Source organism: Loxodonta africana, chromosome 15 (assembly GCF_030014295.1).
Source record: "Loxodonta africana isolate mLoxAfr1 chromosome 15, mLoxAfr1.hap2, whole genome shotgun sequence".
NCBI classification, from domain to species: domain Eukaryota; kingdom Metazoa; phylum Chordata; class Mammalia; order Proboscidea; family Elephantidae; genus Loxodonta; species Loxodonta africana.
Genome location: NC_087356.1, coordinates 1,185,055 through 1,205,710, shown reverse-complemented (window position 1 = coordinate 1,205,710; position 20,656 = coordinate 1,185,055). Strand labels below are relative to the sequence as shown.

The following is a 20,656-nucleotide window of genomic DNA, read 5'->3' as shown; positions in this document are numbered from 1 at the left end:
TGTTATTGTTAGATGCCGTAAAGTCTCCCCGTGTACAACAGGACAAAACGATGCCTGGTCCTGTGCCATCCTCAAAATTGATGCTACGTTTGAGCCCACTGTTGCAGGCCCTGCGTTAATCCATCTTGTTGAGGGTAACAGTACTAAATGAAAAAGGGCTAGCACATATTAAAAAAAACAAGAACAAACCCAATGCTGTCAAACTGATTCCAACTCACGGCGACCCTACAGGACAGAGTATAACTGCCCCAGATTTTCCAAGGAGCGCCTGGTGGATTCGAACTGCCAACCTTTTGTTTAGTAGCCCTAGTGAAGTTCTCACTTCCTCCTCAAACGGTAGCTATTTTGTTATCTTCTAAAATCAGAAATGGATCAACTTTCCCTCTGGGTATGACACCGCTGCACCTCGTGTGATGCCCTCGCCCTAGGCACATCCGAACTCGTGTCGCACCCAGTGACATTCAAACCCCGGTTCTGAGATTCATTCACGGGACAGGTCTCCCCTGCTACTGTCCCCAGTCAACAGCACAATTGAGCCTGTGTTCATACTTGAAGCAGCCACGTTTCCGGCTGAGCTACTCTGCATCCGTTCTGCGTGGAGCCCAGCGGGCCTGGCGCCTGGCGGGTCTTCCTCCATGGCGACATCAGTGTCTGTGAGTTTACAAGCCTCAAGGCACCGCTCTGCCTCGCTGGTGAGCACACCACCTGCCGCAGGCTGGCTCTGACCGAGTACGGGTGCTGAGGGCACATCTATGGGTAATGCTTGTTCTGGGCTTCTTTCTTGAATCGGACTAGACGAGTAAACAGGACAGAGAAAAGTGGGGAAAAAAGCAACCAAACAAGAAAACACCATGTGATTAGAAGACTATTGGATTTGAAAAGTTTTCTTTTCATTCTAGAACTAACGAACTGCCTGAGAAAATGAGTTGATTAAAGCATTTTTTATAGACAACAAATGCATGCAAATACAGTTAATACAATATACAGAGAACTAATCAAAGTCATGGTGCTACAGCAGACGAGTAGGTGAGGTGATACACTGCATTTTCTCTAGTAGGCAATGTCAGGAGGGATGGACAGATTTCCCCCAAGTTGTCCTCTCAGCATTGTTACTGTAATCAAGACTGAATATTTAACTTTATTCCAAAACTGACCTCATTTATAACAGAGACAAATGGGAAATGCCAACCATAATCCCATAACCTACCATCTGGTACATTTTCATACACACAGACACACACATACATGCAGATACACGTAGGTGGTCACACGTACACGCACACACATATAAAGACATATAGACACAGACATAAACACATATGTACATGTGTATACATACGTGAAGACAGACATGAACACATACATACACACACAGTTTCAAATACATATGCATTTACACATGTAATTTCATATGCTGCTATTTTCCCTGCCACATTTTTTTAAAATAAACTTTTTGGAAGAGTTGTAGATTTACAGAAATGCTGCAAAGATAATAGAGAATTCTCACACACTCCTTGCCCAGTTTCCCATAGTGTTATCTCCCATCACCACGGTACCAACATTGCTCCATCACTGTTAACTAGACTCCAGACCTGACCACATTTCACCGGTCCTTTTTCTGCTCTAGGATCCATTCAGGACACTACGCTGCATTTAGTTCTTATGCCTCCTTTTTCTTTTCTCGTCTGAAGTTTCTGCCTTCCCCAGTTTCCCAAGACCGTAACAGTCTTCAGGAATACTGGCCAGGTATTTTGTAGAATGTCTCTCAAGTTGGGTTTCCCTAATCTTTTCCTCAGGACTAAGCTGTGGTTGTGGGTTTTGGGAAAGAGTATCAGAGGTGAAGTGCCGTCATCCTAGCCAGGGCACACGATGTCAACACCACTTATCGCTGGTGAGGTGATGATGACCTGGTAAAGGTGATGTCGCCTGCCGGACCGTGGGCTGTAATGACCCTACAGAGTTTAATCCAGCAGATGTATGTTAGCGTCTAACAATTCCACACTTCTTAGATACTGAAAATGTTCCCAATGTTTCATATCATTCAAAAACAGGTGTCCACACACACTGAGAAAGCTGTTTTCAAATCCATGTGCCTTGCTGCTAGCCACCTGAGTGCCCAATTCATTGTGGGTGCACAGATGACAACAAAGCCCTCTCCCTTCTGCACCAAAGTCTGACTTTTGTTTAACTTTCTAGCTCTTCTCCCTGGAAACCTGAAAAAGTATAATGTCACTCTTTTATGACTGCTTATGGTAAAAACGACCCTCGTGGTAAACTGCATCTCGGCTGGGAGCACTATAAATACCTGCTGGGCAGCCATATAGCTTCAGGCTTTCTTGAGTGTGATGGCTCCTAAGGGGGCTGTCCCTTGGGGAGAACCTTAAGTTAAATCTCTAGAGTGGTTCAGAGAGCTACTGCCGTCTGAGGAGATAAGCTTTGGGAGTGAGGGAGGCTCCTGCTGCTGGACTCCTGGGAGTCTCATCTCCTCACACCTGAATGATCACATAGGGCCAAAAAAAAAAAACAGTCCCTCGGACAGTGTGTCTCCTGCTGGCACTTGACTTTTGTCCTAGATTCTTCTCACAGACTTCCATACATCCAAGCGTACCCTATGGAAGTCTAAGTCGAAGGGTTTAGCTGAATACAGAAAGAGCACTACTGGTAGGCAGTGCAGACTGTGCTCACTGGGTACACTTTGTAAATCAAAAGGCAAAATTTTTTTAATTTGTATTAATTTGATTGAGTTAACCGTTTTTTAACATGTTTACTAGCTAATTTTCCTTTGTAAATTTTGCTCATATCCTTTATTCATTTATTTACTTTCTGACATCTTAGTTCAGATAACACTTCCAATAAGAAGCTTTTGGTAAGAAGTGGCAGTAGAGATAGTAGTGAGAGCAAGGCTTCTGAAGTCAGAGAGATAAGACTTCAAACCCAGTTCTGCCACTTAGAAGCCCTATGACTTCAGGTCACCTGTCAGCCTTCCAAGACCTGGTTTCTTCACCTGTGGGTGGGTGGGCAGTGGGGGGGATAGTTCTTACCCTGAAGTTACTCTAAGGCTTCGTTAGAGGACACAGTACATAAAAAGCGTAAGAACCCAAAGGATGGTAGCTACTTCTTCTCATCTAGTACCTTTAGCAGCCTATTCAGACACCGTGGAATTTCACTTCTCCAAAGCATTACTTTATGGCAAACCTGTCCTGTGTCCCAGTATCTAAGGGGCTTCAACATTTCTACCCCCCCACCTCCACTTAAAAGCAGCTTACTGATTTCTTCAATTACAACGGGAACGGGGAAGCAGTGAGGTGCTTGCTCAGTCCTGCAGCATTGCGGCTGGTAACAGCACCTGCAGGTCTGCTCACAAAATGAGCAGACATCAGCCGTGACACAATGCTCCCCAGACCCGCTCTAAGGCCTCAGCTCTTCTCTCCCTGCCCTGGTATGTCGACTGTCTAGGGTCATCATTGTGTTTTTATCCACATAAAGCACTCTCAGCCTTAAAACTAAAAATGAACAAAGAAACTGTATCAACCTTTAAGGGCTAGGATTAGGTATTCTATTGTAGTTTAAAAATTATGCTACAATGAAAACGGAGAAACTGACAGAACTACGTAAAACCTCACAATACCTGAACTTTCTGGTTTTTGAGGTCTCCACTGTGTTTTCTTCCCCGCAATCCAAAGTCACACGGGTACACTGTTGTGCTACCATATTTTCTGAAATACAGAGAAAATTACAAACACATTATAAACACACACCACACACACACTTTGATATGGTTTCAAAGTCTGGGATTTTTTTTTATACTGACTTTCATTATGATTTCAGAATTGCGTTCCTATGGTAGAATATGCTATTTTGGTTGTTGTTAGGTGCCATTAAGTCAGTTCCTACTCACAGCGGCCCTGTGTGCAATGTTTGGGCCCATTCTTAGAGCCACTGTGTCAATCCATCTAGTTGAGAGTCTTTTTTTTTGCTGATCTTTACCAAACACGAGGTCCTTCTCCAGAAACTGATCCCTCCTGATAACATGTCCAAGGTACGTGAGACGTGGGCTTGCCATCCTTGATTCTAAGGGAGCACTGTGGCTGGACTTCTTCCAAGACACATGTGTTCATTCTTCTGACAGTCTGTAGTTTATTCAATATTCATCCCCAAGACCATAATTCAAATGCCTCGATTCTTCTGCCGTCTTCTTTATTCATTGCCCAGCTTTCATATGCATATGAGGTGCTTGAAAACACAGGCGAAGGAGGCGACTGAAAATACCACGGCTTGGGTCAGGCACACCTCAGACCTCAAACTGACATCTTCGTTTTTCAACACTTTAAAGTGGTCTTTTCGGTAGTTTTCCCAAATACAGTATGTCGTTTGATTTCCTGACTGATTCCCTGGGTAGTGATTGTGGATCCAGGTAAAATGAAATCCTTGACAACTTCAATCTTTTCTCTGTTTATCATGATATGGCTTATTGGTCCAGTTGTGAGGATTTTTATCTTGAGGTACAATCCACACTGAAGGCTATACTCTTTGATTTTCCTCAGTTAGTCCTCCTCACCTTCAGCAAGCAAGGCTGTGTTATCTGCATACTGCCAGCTGTCTTCCTCCAATCCTGATGCCCCGTTCTTCATATAGTCCAGCTTCTCGAATTATTTGCTCAGCATACAGGTTGAATTGACGCCTTTGAATTGTGGTGCCGGCAAAGAATATTCAATATACCATGGACTGCCAAAAGAACTAACAAATCTGTCTTGAAAGAAGTACAACCAGAATGCTCCTTAGAAGGATGGTGAGACCGCATCTTACATACTTTGGACATGTTGTCAGGAGGGATCAGTCCCTGCAGAAGGACCTCATGCTTGGTGAAGTACAGGGTCAGCAGAAAAGAGGAAGCCCCCTGACGAGATGGATTGAAAGAGTGGCTGCAACAATGGGCTCAAGCATAACAACAATTTTAAGGATGGCACTGGACCGGGCAGTGTTTTGTTCTGTTGTACATGGGGTTATGAATCAGAACTGGCTCGATGGCACCTAACAAGAACAAAACAACAACAATGTAGATTGAGTAAGTATGGTGAAAGGATACAACCCTGACACATACTTTTCCTGATTTTAAGCTATGCAGTGTCCCCTTGTTCTGTCTGAACGGATCCACTTTTCCTAATTTTAAACCACGCGGTATCCCCTTTGTTCTGTTTGAACAACTGCCTCTTGTTCTATGTACAGGTTCTTTACGAGCACAATTAAGTGTTCTGGGATTTCCATTCTTCGCAGTGTTATCCACAATCTGTTATGATCCACACAGTCGAATGCCTTTGCATAGTCAATAAAACACAGGTAAACATCCTTCTGGTATTCTCTGCTTTCAGCCAGGATCCACGTGACATTAGCAACGATTTCCGTCATCGCATGTTCCTGTCAATGTACTGCTGGAACAGTTTTTGCATTATCTTCTGCAGAATTTTCCTTGCCTGTGATGTTAAACATACTGTACGGTAACTTCCACATGCCGCTGGGCGGCCTCTCTTTAGGATGGTTGCATATGTGGGTCTCTTCCGGTCAGCTGGCCGGGTAGCTCTCTTCCAAATTTTTTGACATATACGACTGCTTACAGTGTTGCATCTGTTTGTTGCAACATCTCAATTGATATTCTGTCAGTTTCTGGAGCCTTGTTTTTTTGCCAATGCCTTCGTTGCAGCTTTCACTTCTTCTTTCAGTACCATCGGTTCTTGATCATACACTACCTCCTGAAATGGCTGAATGTCAACCACTTCTTTTTGGAACAGTGACTCTGTGTATTTCTTCCATCTTCTTTTGATGCTTCCTGAGTCATTCGACATTTTGCCCATAAAAACCAAACCAAACCCTCTGTCGTCGAATCAGTTCTGACTCAGCACCCCTACTGGACAGAGTAGAACTGCCCCATAGAGTTTCCGAGGAGCAGCTGGTGGATTTCAACTGCTGACCTTTGGTTAGCAGCTGAGCTCTGAACCACTGTGCCACAGAGTCCTTCAATATTGCAGTTCAAGGCTTGAATTTTTTCTTCAGTTTTTTCAGCCCGAGAAATGCTGATAGTGTTCTTCCCTTTCGGTTTTCTAACTTCATGTCTTTGCACATTCCATCATAATACTTGGTCTTCTTGAGCCGCCCTGTGAAATCTTCCGTTCTGCTCTTTTACTTCATCATTTATTCCTTTCGTTTCGGCTACTCAATGTTCAAGAGCAAGTTTCAGAGTCTCTTTTGACATCCATTTTGGTCTTTTCTTTCTTTCCTATGTTTTTAATGACCTTATACATGTATGATGTCCTTGATGTTATTCCGTAACTTGTCTGGGCTTCAAGTCGTTAGTGTTCAACACGTCAAATCTATTCTTGAGATGGTCTCTAAATTCAGGTGAGATATATATATTCAAGGTTGTACTTTGACTCTCATGGACTTGTTTTAATTTTCTTCAGCTTCGACTTGACCTCGCCTGTGAGCTATTAACAGTCTGTTCCGTAGTCAGCCCCCGGCCTTACTCTTTTTTTAATTGTGCTTTAAGTGAAAGTTTACACCTCAAGTTAGTTTCTCATACAAAAATTTATACACACATTGTTATGGGACTCTAGTTGTTCTCTCTATAATGCAACAGCCCCGGCCTTATTCTGACTGATGATACTGAGCTTTTCCGTTGTCTCTTTGCACAGATGAAGTTGATTTGATTCCTGTGTATTTCATCTGGTGAGGTTCATGTGTGTAGTTACTGTTTATGTTGTTGAAAAAAGATATTTCTGATGCAGAAGTCATTGGTCTTGCGAAATTCTATCATACAATCTCTGGTGTTGTTTCTATCACCAATGCCATATTTTCTAACTACTGATCCTTCTTCTTTGTTTCTAACTTTTACATTCCAATCACCAGTAATTATCAGTGCATCTTGACTGCATGTTTTGATCAATTTCAGACTGCAGAAGTTAGCAAAAATCTTCAATTTCTTCAACTTTGGCATTAGCAGTCGGTGCGTAAATTTGAATAGTCATGTTAACTGGTCTTCCTTGTAGGCGTATGGATATCATCCAGCCACTGACAGTGTTGTACTTCAGGACAGATCTTGAAATGTTCTTTTGGACAATGAATGCAACACCATTCCTCTTCGATTTATCATTCCCGGTGTAGTAGACCATATGACTATCTGATAGAAAATGGCCAATACCAGTCCATTTCAGCTCACTAACGCCTAGGATATTGATCTTCAAGCATCCCACTTAATTTCTGACAACTTCTAATTTTCCTTGGTTCACACTTCGTACATTTCATGTATGATTACTAATGGATGTTTGCAGCTGTTTCTTCTCATTTTGAGTCATGCCACATCAACAAATGAAGGTCCTGAAAGCTTTACTCCATCCACGTCATTAGGGTGGACTCTACTTTGAGGAGGCAGTCATACTTTAATGTCTTCCAACATGAGTGGCTCATCTTTCGGCACTGTATCAGACAATGTTCCACTGGGATCCATGAAGTTTTCACTGGCCAATTTCTTCAGAAGTAGATCACCAGGTCCTTCTTCCTAGTCCGTTAGTCTGGAAGCGCCACGGAAACCTGTCCACCAAGGGTGGCCCTGTTGGTATTTGAAATACTGATGGCATGGCTTCCACTATCACAGCAAGAAGCCACTGCAGTAAGAGAAAGTAGTGATAGATGAGTGGTGGAAAACATGCTATAAAATTTTTTAAATAGGAAGAAAAATCGCTTAAAAATTCTACTACTGTACTTTTATGCAAATAATGCATGCCTTCTATTTTTTTTTTCTAAATTTGTTTGCCAACTGTGTCCTCCCCTTACATTCGTAAGTGTGTTATGCTAATTTTTTTTACAGCAACAGGTTAAAAAAAATGGACATAGCAGCACTTATGAAAGAGCCTGGTGGGGGAGGGCATGTTTGGCCAACAAATGTAGAAGGTGTGCATTGCTGGTGTAAAAATGCAGCATTAATATATATGAGCACTTAAACTCGATACATGTAATCTAGTAACACTCCTTCAAGAAAAAAGGGTCCAGGGCATGGCATAAAGCGGACAGGGCAGAACCGTAAAATAAACTACCGAGTGATGCTAACACTGGATTAAATTTTATGAGACACTGCCTCACTGAACAAGTGCTAATACTTTTTAGTACTAGGACATTACCTTCTGTTTATAAAACCAAAGTGACAAATACTCTAAAAAGAACAGCCAACATTGACTTTTTGAAAGACTCTTGATGGATTAAACTAGTTTTCCCTAATGGAAAATGTTTAATTTTTAAAAAATTGAAGTGGCAAATTTGGGAGGGTACTTGACAACTGTCCAAGTTTCAGTTGTACTCTCCTTTAAAATTCTAAAAGAAATACAACATATGGTAGTTCTCTAAGAAAAAATTTTTACTCCTCAGTCAAATACTTTTAGGTCTAGAAGACTCTGACTTCACACTGAAATATGCTTCCATCCACAGAAGTGAAAGTCTCATGGCAGATATTTCATTATTGCTTTGGTGAGCAATTGCTAGTAAAAAAAAAAAAACTGCCAGCAGTGATACAGTCTGGCTGGTATAGTAGTAGTCATGAAAATGGTAAAGTGGCCCCTGATCTCACAGCACATGTTTTATAGGTTGGCACTAAATATACTAATAATTATCTGTGCCAAACAACAAAGCTATATATTAGGGTTCAATTCAGACCTATAAAGGTCTCTTAAAAGGAAATAAGGACCATGAGCTTTTTCATTATTCTGTTGGAGTCAGATCACTGAAGAAAAAAAAAAAGCAGGAAAACGTAATTTTCTAAGTGTAGTACTTGGCTGTACTATAGCTCTAAATAATAAAATCTGTAGACAAATAACAAGAAATAAAAAATTGGCTATTTGTTATGCTTATTAATTAGAATATATTGGTTTCCATTATTTTTAGCAGTCAAGTAATCTGTCCACAGTGGCCTTTTCGTTTAGTGTGAAATAAACACACACCATACAGTCAGGATGAGGCACTGCTAGCTCAGCGGTGGAATTCCTGCCTCCCACGAGGGAGGCCTGGGTTTGCGTCCCAGCCAACGCAACTCACGTATAGCCGACACCTGTGTCGGTGAAGCTCTCAGACGAAGGTGACTAGGAAGAGGGGCCCGGCAACCTGCTTCTGAAAATCAGCCAGTGGAAACCCTACGGATCACAACAGTCAGATCCGCAACCTATCTTGGGGATAGAGCAAGACCAAGCAGCAATTCGTTCAGCTGTGCACGGGGTCACCAAGAGTCAGGTGGCAACTCGATGGCAGCTAACATACAACTGGGTGGACAGTGTAATATTTGCCTTTAAATGCTCTGATAGGTTTTTCCCTTGTTCTACCTATAATCTAAGTTCTTAAATTTTAGAAATGCACAGACTTGATGCAGACAGCATGCCAAAAGAAAAAATCATATAGATAATAATACAATGAACAAATATTATGTTTTCTCTTTATGGCTTTCAAACTTCTCATTTAGAATTTTCAAGAAGAAAACTATAATAAAGAATCAGAGTTGGCAGAAAACAGACTCTAAAATAACGTAGCAAACACCTTTATCTTCTAGAGCGTTTGCTGACTCCACCGGGAGTTTGTGGAACGGGGTCGATGCGAGCTGAGCAGCAGATGTAAAGTCTCCTGTGGTCTTAGGAACGGGTGCCAGGGTTTTGTCGCAGCGGATACCCCAAACAGTTGAATCATCCAAAAACTCGTCAGTGTGAGCGGGCACTTCCTACAAAAGAGGACGAAATGAAAAAAAAAAAAAAAAGCAACTTTCCCTTTTTCATCCACGAAACCTTTTAAGACATTTAAAAAACTAAGAAACTAAAGAAGAAACAGGTGTCGACCCCTGGCTAACACACAGCCAAGGCCATCATTGTTCTGTTCTTTCTCCCAGACCTGGAACGCTTTGTCATTAACATACCCCAGAGGAATCACATCTTATGCAAGTACTGAGTTTTTGCTTGTTTTTAATTTTGACATTTTTTTTTTAAATTATAAAGTTTAAATTTACAGAAAAGTTACAAAGGTTGTAGAGAGAGTTCCCTTTACCAAGCTTCTTCTAACGACAGCGTCTCCTATAACCATGGTACATTTGTGAAAACTAACAAACTGACTGATACGATACTATCAGCTACAGAGTTTATCTGGACTTCAACATTTCCCCTCGAACGGCCCCCTTCTGTTCCAGGGTCCAGTCTTGACACCGTGTAGCGGTTAGTGGTCATGTCTTCTTAGTCCCCTCCAGTCTGTGACAGTTTATCAGTCTTTCCTAGTCATTCTTGCACTGATGCTTTTGAAAACTACAGGTCAGGAACTATGTAGAACGTTTCTTCATTTTGGACTTATATGATGATTTCACACAATTAGATTGGTTATACATTTTTGGGAAGAATACTACAAGTAAAGCGCCTTTTTCATTATAGCGTATTAGGGGATACATGACAGCAACACAGTTTATTACTGGTGAGATTAACCCCAACAGTTGGTCAAGGCAGCACATTCCCGGTTTCTGCACTGGAAAAAAGTTACTATCTTCCCCTTTCTATATTCTTTTTGTTGGAAGCAAGTCACTAAGTTCAGCCCATACTGAAGGAGAAGGGAATTAAGATCTACCTTCTGGAGACAGGAGTATCAGAATTTGTGGACATGTATTAAAACCACCTCAGTAATCAACAAATAACTGGAGGGAGATATTTTGAGGCCATACAAATATCCTGTTTCTTAAAGTTTCACCCACTAATTTTAGAATTCACCCGTGTATCTTCTCAGTAGCAGTTATTACTGTGGTGTTCTAATGGCAGTTTTCTATTGCTACTCATTCCTTCTATATGTATTATTTGGAATTCTTTTGTAAGGAAGATTTGTCCTTTCTCTCCCATTTACACCTTCTCACTTATCGACTATATCCTTATTCAAAATGTTGCATTTATGACAACAGCAAAAAATCTACTATTCTACTATCCTAACTACTTTACACGTTCATAACGTACGCCTGGCCGTAACAAACGCTGAAGTGTGAAGTGAGAACAATGCTGGTTGTGATGGTTAAGGTTGTGCCAACTTGGCTAGGCCACTGATTCTCAGTGGTTTGGCAGTTATGTAATGACGTAGTCATCCTCCACTTTATGATCTGATGTAGTCATCCTCCACTTTATGATCTGATGTAGTTAGTCATCCTCCACTTTATGATTTGATGTAGTCATCCTCCACTTTATGATCTGATGTGGTCATCCTCCATTTCCACAGAACGTTTGGAACCTAACCACGTCCATAAGTGGGGAGAGTGTGCATTTATATCTATGGATATTTATTTTTTTTGGTTATAACCCCCATACAACTTTATTCCATTTATTTTTTGCTTAAATTGTTTATTTTTGGCTACTGACTCATTCCGGTTGGTTTCTGTGTCCTCTTGACATGCCCCAAGCTTTTTCTTATCTTCTTCTTTTTTTTTTAATCTTGTATTTTCCCTGCCCCAGCCCTAGAATCATCTATTGAGTGCAGAAGTCAAGTTTTAGGGTCTGTGCCTAAAGACAGAAACTGCAGACTCATATTTGCCAAACTCCTTCAGTTGCCTATAAAATGTCACAAATGCTTCTTACATATACTGCATTGTCTCCATACATTTCAGCAGATCTCTACCAATGCCGGAGGAAAAACTGTTTGGTTGCTTTCTCAGGACACTGAATAAAGGGCCAGGAAAATGCATTGTGTTTTTTTTCTGGTCAAAGAACACAGAGTTGAATTCACATTTAGTAAAATGCACCTATGAAATGATACCATGATATTTGAAATCTAGTCCATTAACTGGAATAGTTTTAAGAAAAAGGTCAAACAGTTTATCAGATGGGTTAGAGGACTAGGTGAATAGTTTATTCAAAAGAATCCACTGTGGAATTAAAAACAAAAACCAGGGTTTAGCACAGCTTCTCAGCAAGGGTAAATGGGTGTCCATAGGGCCAACTCTCTGCAACATGACAGCCAGAGCGGCTCAGTGGAGAGAAAAGTACGTTCTGGGTAATGCTCAGGGCTGGGACAGAAGCTGGACAGAGGCCGGACACAATGACTACTACAACAGAATAACACTGTGGGCCAGAGAACACGTAAAGCTTGTTTGTTGAGGTGTGGAGATGATGGACCATTCCAGTTTAATTCAGATTTGTTGTTTTTTGTCACTAACATGTTCTAAAATAAACAATCATTATATAAGATTGTACCTTTCAGCAAGGTTTCATACACACAGTCTCATTTGATTGTCACCATAGTGAGGTAAAACAAAGAGGAAACGGTTGTAAGACCAAGCGCATAGATGAAGCAGGGAGATTTACTTACATTTCGTTTTGCAGGAAGTCTGCTCATAGACCGTTCTCCAAAGGTCCTGGCTCCTGCAGGTTTATTTTTAGGCTGTGGTAATCTAAGGAGAGATTTGCAAAATTATGAACAGTAAAATACACTAACTTAAGTGAGACTGTCAGAGAAATTCTTCACTTTACCACATTCAATGATTTAGATACCCCTTACTTGTACAGCAGTTCTAGAAAACTGAGTGAAAACTGAATTAACTACTACATAAAGGTAAATCTAGAATTGCTTGAGTGAAGGTAGAAAATACGGAAATTTCTTTTACACTGAGGTGTAAGTTTTAGGGACAAAAAAGAGGGCCACAGGCTGTGGAACATCACAGACACTGTGCAGTGTTTTATTTTTATTTCTTAGTCACAGCTTGGTCTAGGTATGGAATTCCTCTCTGAGAACTGGCCTTGCCCTTTTACACTGACACCTCTTTTTCCATGATTTAAGCTGTTCTCAGTGAAAATTCCTGCAGCTATCCCACTCTACCTCCAGATATGACTCTCTAATATGACATCCCTCAGCCTTAAACACATTCTCTCTGCAGCCTTTCCTAATATAAGCCACTTCCTTTTCTACTTTATCAATCTGCAATACAAACAGAGCATGTATGGATACCTATATTGGTGAATTCATTCACATTTAATACACTTTCAAATTCACAGAATCCCTTAGTTCTCCGATGATTTGTAACCACATGGTTTTCCCCTTTCAACACATTCTTTTGCACCAGCTGGTCTTCCTTCTCTCAGAACTTCCACACGGGAATGCCCATCTAATGCAGAAAGACCTTGGCAACAACCACCCCACCACATGGTCACTAGGTCCATCAGGGGAGATCTGGGACTGGATCCCAGTCCATTGATTGACAAGTCAACACTCTCCCATCACCTCCTCACCACCCTGATCCCCAGAGGGTCATCGTCAGCTTCCCTGTATTACTATGACAACATACATTTCCCCCAAATTAATTAGATGCTTCTTTACCCATAATTTTCTTTGTTTCCATCCTCAAAAACAGGAAAAGCAGACGACAAAGAAGAGATAATCTTATTGACTCCCCAGACCCCAGAAGATTTTGTATTTTCTGAAATATAATAAAAAATAGCATTTATCATACTAGAAAAGAAGACACAATCATTTATGCTAAAGTTCAACTATAAATAAAATCGAGTAACAGCTTATAGAAAAGAACTGCTATCAGTATTTTAAATGCTAGGTAACAAGACATGTCACATTTCAGTGAGATGAAATGACTTGACTATGGTCACAGGATTTAGTGTAGAGCCCTGGGTCCTGAGTTCCTGCTACCATGCCACCTGCCACGCATACAATGTAACATCACCCATTCTCTTAAAACACTGTTATTGTCACCTGACTTACAGAATAAAAGCTTTCCATGGTTCTGTTTTCCACTTCTCTAGGCAAGAATTAACCTCTTAGATTCACATTTTAAATTTTCCCCAAGTCTAACTGGATCTTATTTATCTTTTATTCATGATCTCTCTGGCTCCTGGCACAGATCCCCTGACTCCAGACAAATGTGAACTTGTCAGTGGTTCTCCACCAGGAAGGGCTCAAGTCATACCTCAAGTACTAAGCCCTTCCTGGCCATTCTTACCCATGGAGCATCTACTGTTATTACAAAATAGATAAACCTATCACACACATCGATTACCTGTCAAACACTGCTGTATCTTCATTTCACACATTTCCCCTGCCCTTATGTGACACGTCAATCAAGGGCAGGACTACATCTTGTTTACCAAAACTAAACCCACTGCTGTCGAGTCAGTTCTGACTCATAGCAGCCCCACAGGACAGAGTGGAATTGCCCCATAGGGTTTCCAAGGCTGTAAGCCTTTACAGGAACAGATCACCTACAATCTTTATAAAAGCAGACTGTCACATCTTTCTCCTGCAGAGCATCTGGTAGGTTTGAATGACTCAGCCTTTCGGTAAGCAGCTGCGTGCTTAACCACTTTGCCACCAGGACTCCTAAGTCAAACCAAACCCCTTGCTGTGGAGTGCATTCTGACTCACAGTGACCTTGTGGGAGCGGCTGGCGGATTTGAACTGCTGGCCTTTGGGTGAGTAGCCGTAACTCTTCACCACTGCGTCACCAGGGCTCCTAAAATCTTGTATCCTCCCTGCTGTTTCCTGTGACAATCACCCACAACGCTATGCACTTAGTAAGTTTTAAGTACATTTTATTACTTTGAAACTGGGCTTCAAATGCATCTTCGTTCTGATCTAGAGACGACCAATCATCTTTGTCGTCAGAAATATCAGGGAGGGTGGGAGCCTGAAACATATCCATGATGAAACCTTAAAAGAACAGAGAGAATAAACACAGCTGCAAAAGGGCTTTCGTTCATTTGCCGCAAGATGCTGCACACACGCAAAGCACTTTACCTAACGCTTCTTTAGTGTGAACCGTGGGTGACGGCTGCACTTTGGACGGCGTTGCCTGGACCGCTCCCAGTGATGTGTTTGGAGTTGTATGAAAAGAATTTGTGTTAGTAAGCTTAGGTGCTTCACAGGCTACGGAAGGAATTGGGACACAACATGACATCAGTAGAGAAGGCACACAGTTTCAGTAACTTACTACTACTAGAACAGTTTATTACCATCAATAACCATCGCGAAGGACTTGTATCATTACAGCGCTTTCATACATTTCACGTTTGTCATTATAGCAGTCCCCTGGGGCAGGTGAGGCAAGAAGTATCCTCTTACGGAAACAGAAACTAAGGCTCACGGAGATCAAGTGGCTGGGTCTAAGATCATACCAAATTAGAGGACGTACCATAAACAGCACCCTTGTCTCCAATGAGTTTCAAGTAATCCATGTTGGCAGCCACATCGCAAACCTCAGCGGTGGTCTCCCACCTCGCTGCACTGAAGTCCAGACAACAGTGCGCAAGACCCCACATCATGTAGCTGCAGGTCCCCCCGACCCTATCTTCCTACCCCTCCCTCCTGCTCACCCTGACTGTAGCATCTCCTTGCTGCTCTTACGGCACCTTGGGGACATACTCCTGGTCCCTCTGCTTGAAACAGGTTTTCCAAGACAGTTGCTTGGGGCACCCCTCCTCCAGCTTTTTACAAAACATAACCTTCTTAGCGAGGCTTTTCCAGCTCATCTTCCCTCAAACTTCAACCCCCCTCCAAGCCCCAACACTTTCTTTCCCTTCCACATGGTGGGGATTTCTGCCCTTCCTGCCCATGGCTGAATCCCTATTACCTAGAACACTGCCGGAACCCAGCGAGAGCTCATACGTGTTGGGTAAATGATCCTCAGCTGTTCATTTCACATAGCTCTGCTCCCCACCCAACGCTTAACAGAAAGGATGCCACAGTCACATGGGGTGGCAGAAGTGAATGTTCAGATCATGCATCTTATTTTATTTATAAAGCTCATCTTGCATGCAAATGCTTCCACTAGAGAGTATCAAATGGATGTTTTCCTGAGAAGTTTAATAGAAAGTTTTCACAAACTAAGTTTCTAAATAATTCTAAACTGAGATGGGACCAAGTTGGCAGAGTAGTCAGATGCTTCCTGTGGTGCCTTTTACAACAAAGACCTGAAAAAACAAGTGAATCGATTATATATGATGATCTAGGAGCCCTGAACATCAAAGACGAAGTTGAGGAATCAGACTGAGCGGCGGGGGAGGGCGAGACGGTTCAGAAGCACCAAGGACTTGTCAGACCCGACCTGGCAGGAACCAGTGCCCTGAAGGCTGGATCGGCTGCCATGCACGGTGAGGCAAGCAGTGGCACTTGGGACACATTTTCCACATCAGGAGAGACCGAGCAGTGGCGAGTCTTCTCAAGCCTCCAAAACCAGCGAGAAATGGCGCTCAATGCCCAAAAGATAAGTTCAAGTTTTTAACCTACCGTGGATCAAAAAAAAAAAAAACCCCTTTTGGTAAGTACCTCCCTCCCATTTACCTGCCCCCTCCCTGCTGTGCTCTAGACCCCAATCTGGCTGTGCTCCCTGGGACAGACTTTGGAGATGGAACAAATTAGCAGACAGAAAAAATAATCTGTCAGCTTCCCTAAGCCTGGAACTCAGGGCAGGGACAGCTCCTTTGCCTAGGCACAGGCATAAGGGACCCACGGACTTTGAATGCCTTTCACCCCTGCATAGATCTGTGTGGGCCCATTTCAACAGCATAGGCCCTCATTAGCACAGTATAACAGGGTATATACCTGAAGACTAACTTCAACTATTTCAGCTATACGGTAGAGAGGCAGGTTGGTGACAGCTGACACCGCCCTGCCCACATCAGCAGTCTGAGGACTGGCAGCTCCACCCACTCCACCGAGCCACCCAGGATAGGGGTCCAGGAATAAGTGTTGACTCTCAGTCCTTACAGCCAACAGCACTGGGTACCCACAGTTCGGCTGCAAAACCATCCATGTACGTGCTCTAGGAGACAGGGACACGCCTTCCACCCAGACGCTCAGGGGCAGCAGTCAGCCACCTGCCTTGATCAGCGCGTGACCTCCTAGCCAGGTACCGGTACCTGCTCCAATCATCCCTGCACGTCTAGGACTGTAGGTGAGAGTCTGCACGACACACTTGGTGACCAACGACCTGGACACCTGAGCTGAATCCACACAAGAAAAGTAAATGGACTCCTGGGCTCACATACCTAAGTAACAGCTCTAGCCACCTGGAGACGGGATGTGAGAGCTTCAAAGACACCAATAATCAAACTAGCTCACGTGACCAGCCTATTTGGACATACCAAAACAAGAAGCTATGACACAGCAAGCAAATATAAAATAAATAAATATAATAACTTATTGATGGCTCAGAGACAACAATCAATATCAAATCACATAAAGAGGCAGGCCATGATGACTTCAGCAAGCCACCAAAACAAAGAATCAAGAAACCTTCCAGAGGAAGAGAATTTCTTATAATTACCAGAGGTAGAATTCAAAAGGCTAATATACAGAACGCTTCAAGAGATCAGGAAGGCGATCAGGCAAATCACAGAACAAGCCAAGGAACACACAAAGAACGAGAGGAACTTAAAAAGGTTACACAAGAGCATAATGACAAATTTAACAGGCTGCAAGAATCCATAAAAAGACAGCAAACAGAAATCCAAAAGGTTAAAATTTCAGAATTAGTAACTCAATAGAAAGTCATTGGAGCAGAATGGAGGCAATGGAAATTAGAATTAGTGAGAATGAAGATAAAGCACTAGACACCAACTTACTTGAGGAAAAATCAGATAAAAGAATTAAAAAAAATGAAGAAACTCTAAGAATCATGTGGGACTCTATCAAGAGAAATAACCTACGAGTGACTGGAGTACAAGAACAGGGGAGATAATATAAAATACAGAGAGAATTGTTGAAGATTTATTGGCAGAAAACTTCCTGATATCGTGAAAGGTAAGAAGATATCTATCCAAGAAGCTCACTGAAACCCATGCAAGGTAGATCCCAAAAGACAATCAAACTTGCCAAAACCAAAGATAAAGAGAGAGTTTTAAGAGCGGCTAGGGATAAACGAGAAGTCACCTACAAAGCAAAGAAAGACTAAACTCTGACTACTCAGCAGAAATCATGCAGACAAGAAGGCAATGGGATGACATATAAAGACCTGAAAAAAACTGCCAGCTAAGAATTATGTATCCAGCAAAACTGTCTCTCAAATATGATGGCGAAATTAGGGTATTTCAGGGAATTTGTAAAAACCAAACCAAAATCACAAGAAATACTAAAGGGAGTCCTCTGGTTAGAAAATCAATAGCATCAGATTACAACGTAAGACTAGAACTCAGGACAGGGCAACCAGATATCAGCCCAGATAGGAAGTCACAAAAATAAATCAAAGCTGAAACACTGAAAATAGTGAAACAGAGAGATCGATATGCAAAAGATGACATTAAAACAAAAAAGAGGGACTAAAAAAGGAGTCATAGATCTTTCATATGGAGAGGAAGTCAAGGTGATATAAACATCAATTCTAAACTAACACAAAAAAACAATAAAAACTCATTGCCGTCAAGTCGATTTCGACTCATAGTGACCCTACAGGACAGAGCAGAACTGCTCCACAGGGTTTCCAAGGAGTGGCTGGTGGATTTGAGCTGCCAACCTTTTGGTTAGCTGCCAAACTCTTAACCACTGCACCACCAGGGTGGCTAATAAGTGAATCTCTACCTTTATTTGAAATGATGAAAACCCAAACCCAGTACCATCGAGTCGATTCTGACTCACAGCGACCCTATAGGACAGAGTAGAACTGGCCCATAAAGTTTCCAAGGAGCGCCTGGTGGACCTGAACTGCCCACCCTTTGGTTAGCAGCCGTAGCACTTTACTACATCACAGTGGTCAAAGGCTTATATAACATTCTACACTCCAAGAAGGGGAAAGCTGACACCCACGTTCACTAAGATCTGAAGCCTTAGAGAACCACAGTCATAAAAGAGACCTCTGACCAACGTGGAGGGATTGGGCAAACACTTCAGAAACCAATTTATTATGATTAAACATTACCTTCTTTGATCTCTGCTCCACTCTGAGGCTTGAATTCATGAGCACTTCTACTCTCACATCTTGGAAGAGAAATCTCTTGAGACACACTAAAGAATAAAAATGCTTGATTTTTAACTAACTCAAGAAATAATAAATACAAAGCAATAGTCAACAGTTACAAACCTGTTGTTAAAATACAGATGGAGCTGCTCAGGAATATAGTTTAAGTAAATGAAATACCTTTTTTTCTTTTGATTTCTTTAGGGGAAAAGAATTACAGACAAAGGCCAGGTACTAAACATTTAAATGACACAATGGTTCTGCATTTTAACTCCATAATAATCTCTAACCATGGGGTAGGACAGGATAACGGTTTCCCTAATTCAGTGATCTTATATTTCACACAGGCTAAAGGGCTAGACGCCAAGTTCATGCACAGGAAGCCCAAGGCAGGATCACAATGTGGGAAGCACTGGTGGGCTTCAGAAACACAGGACACTCTTCTTGCAATGAGCAGTAGCCAGTGTATTTTTCTCCAGACTTTAAAAACAACAGTTTTAAAAGTAAGAAAATAATAAAAACACTGTATACAAACACTTATATCATAGTCAGTTTGTTTCAAGTACATTGGACCTCATCTGTCTACTGAACATTGCCAGGATTCTTTTATAGATCTTGTTAAGATGTAAGTAAAAAGGTAGAACAGTATGTGCCTGCCCTTTTAAATGTTACACACTCATATAAAAACATGACTTAAAGAGAGCCAAAGTGACTGGAGATAAAAATTTCTACAAAACACCACCAACAAAAAAATGATGTGATGTAATTTTCAAGGTACACAAAAATACTTCAAAACTGGGGGACACCTCTTACAGCAGTGCACACACGGGCTTTGGCTTACGTGTCACAGATATTAACCCCCAGCCACTCCCCACAGGAAGATGGCAAGGATCAAACATGAGAGCACAGGTCAAGGAACTGCGTGGTTTGCAACAATCCCTCAAGTTATTCAGAGCCAGTAGGCAAAGGCAATTTCAGCTTAACAACTGTATATTCTTCAGTTAACAAAAAGATCATTGCCTTTCAGGGTTATTGAAAAACTATATTTAATATATAATAATCCATTAGTTACGAACATTTTGTATTACTCATTCAAATTTTGCTGGCTGTTAACAAAACGTCCAGACATATGGAATAACAATCAAATTCAGTTGTCTTTGATATTTTGCAGACTTTCAGTCATACGGAAACCATAGCTTTATACATTCTGAGTTTGCCATTATAAAGGTGAAGTTAGGAAGGTAGAATAAATTTTATTTAACAATTTTTAAGCTTGATTTATCATCTTTAAACATTTAGGCATTTGATATGCTGGTCTCTCTATGTATTCTTGCCCTGGGCCTCACAAATATTATGGGGTGGGCCTGAATGTACAGTTAGTGGCTGCCTGAAGGAGGGCTCAAGTCCCTCATATCTGAATTCAAGTCCAGGGCTTTTTTCTTTTTCTTATGCTTTAGATGAAGTTTTACAGAACAAATTAGTTTCTCATCAAGCAATTAATACACATATTGTTTTGTGACATTGGTTGCCAACCCCACGATGTGTCAGCACCATCCCCTTCTCAACCTTGGGTTCCCCACTTCCATTTGTCCACCTCTCCTGTCCCCTCCTGCCTTCTCGTCTTTGCCCCTGGGCTGGTGTGCCCATTTAGTCTCGTATACGTGGTTGAGCTACGTGTATTACTGTTTGTTTTATGGGCCTGTCTAAGCTTTGGCCATAGGG

General features: G+C 41.8%; 1 protein-coding gene across 6 annotated transcripts in view; it reads right to left on the bottom strand.

The window, feature by feature from the left end:
- Window positions 1-20,656, bottom strand: part of BUB1 (BUB1 mitotic checkpoint serine/threonine kinase) — a 71,781-nt gene that overhangs the window by 16,835 nt on the left and 34,290 nt on the right. For 4 of the 6 annotated variants that reach the window (XM_064268378.1, XM_064268377.1, XM_064268376.1 and 1 more), the window contains exons 11-18: window positions 18,896-18,981; window positions 14,782-14,910; window positions 14,584-14,694; window positions 13,354-13,453; window positions 12,349-12,430; window positions 9,568-9,745; window positions 3,629-3,716; window positions 550-791 (exon numbers count right to left, since the gene is read on the bottom strand). In XM_064268378.1, the coding sequence (XP_064124448.1) occupies window positions 550-791; window positions 3,629-3,716; window positions 9,568-9,745; window positions 12,349-12,430; window positions 13,354-13,453; window positions 14,584-14,694; window positions 14,782-14,910; window positions 18,896-18,981 (1,016 nt within the window). The remainder of the gene's footprint in view (window positions 1-549; window positions 792-3,628; window positions 3,717-9,567; window positions 9,746-12,348; window positions 12,431-13,353; window positions 13,454-14,583; window positions 14,695-14,781; window positions 14,911-18,895; window positions 18,982-20,656) is intronic. The other 2 variants (XM_064268380.1, XM_064268381.1) reach the window with 2 other exon arrangements.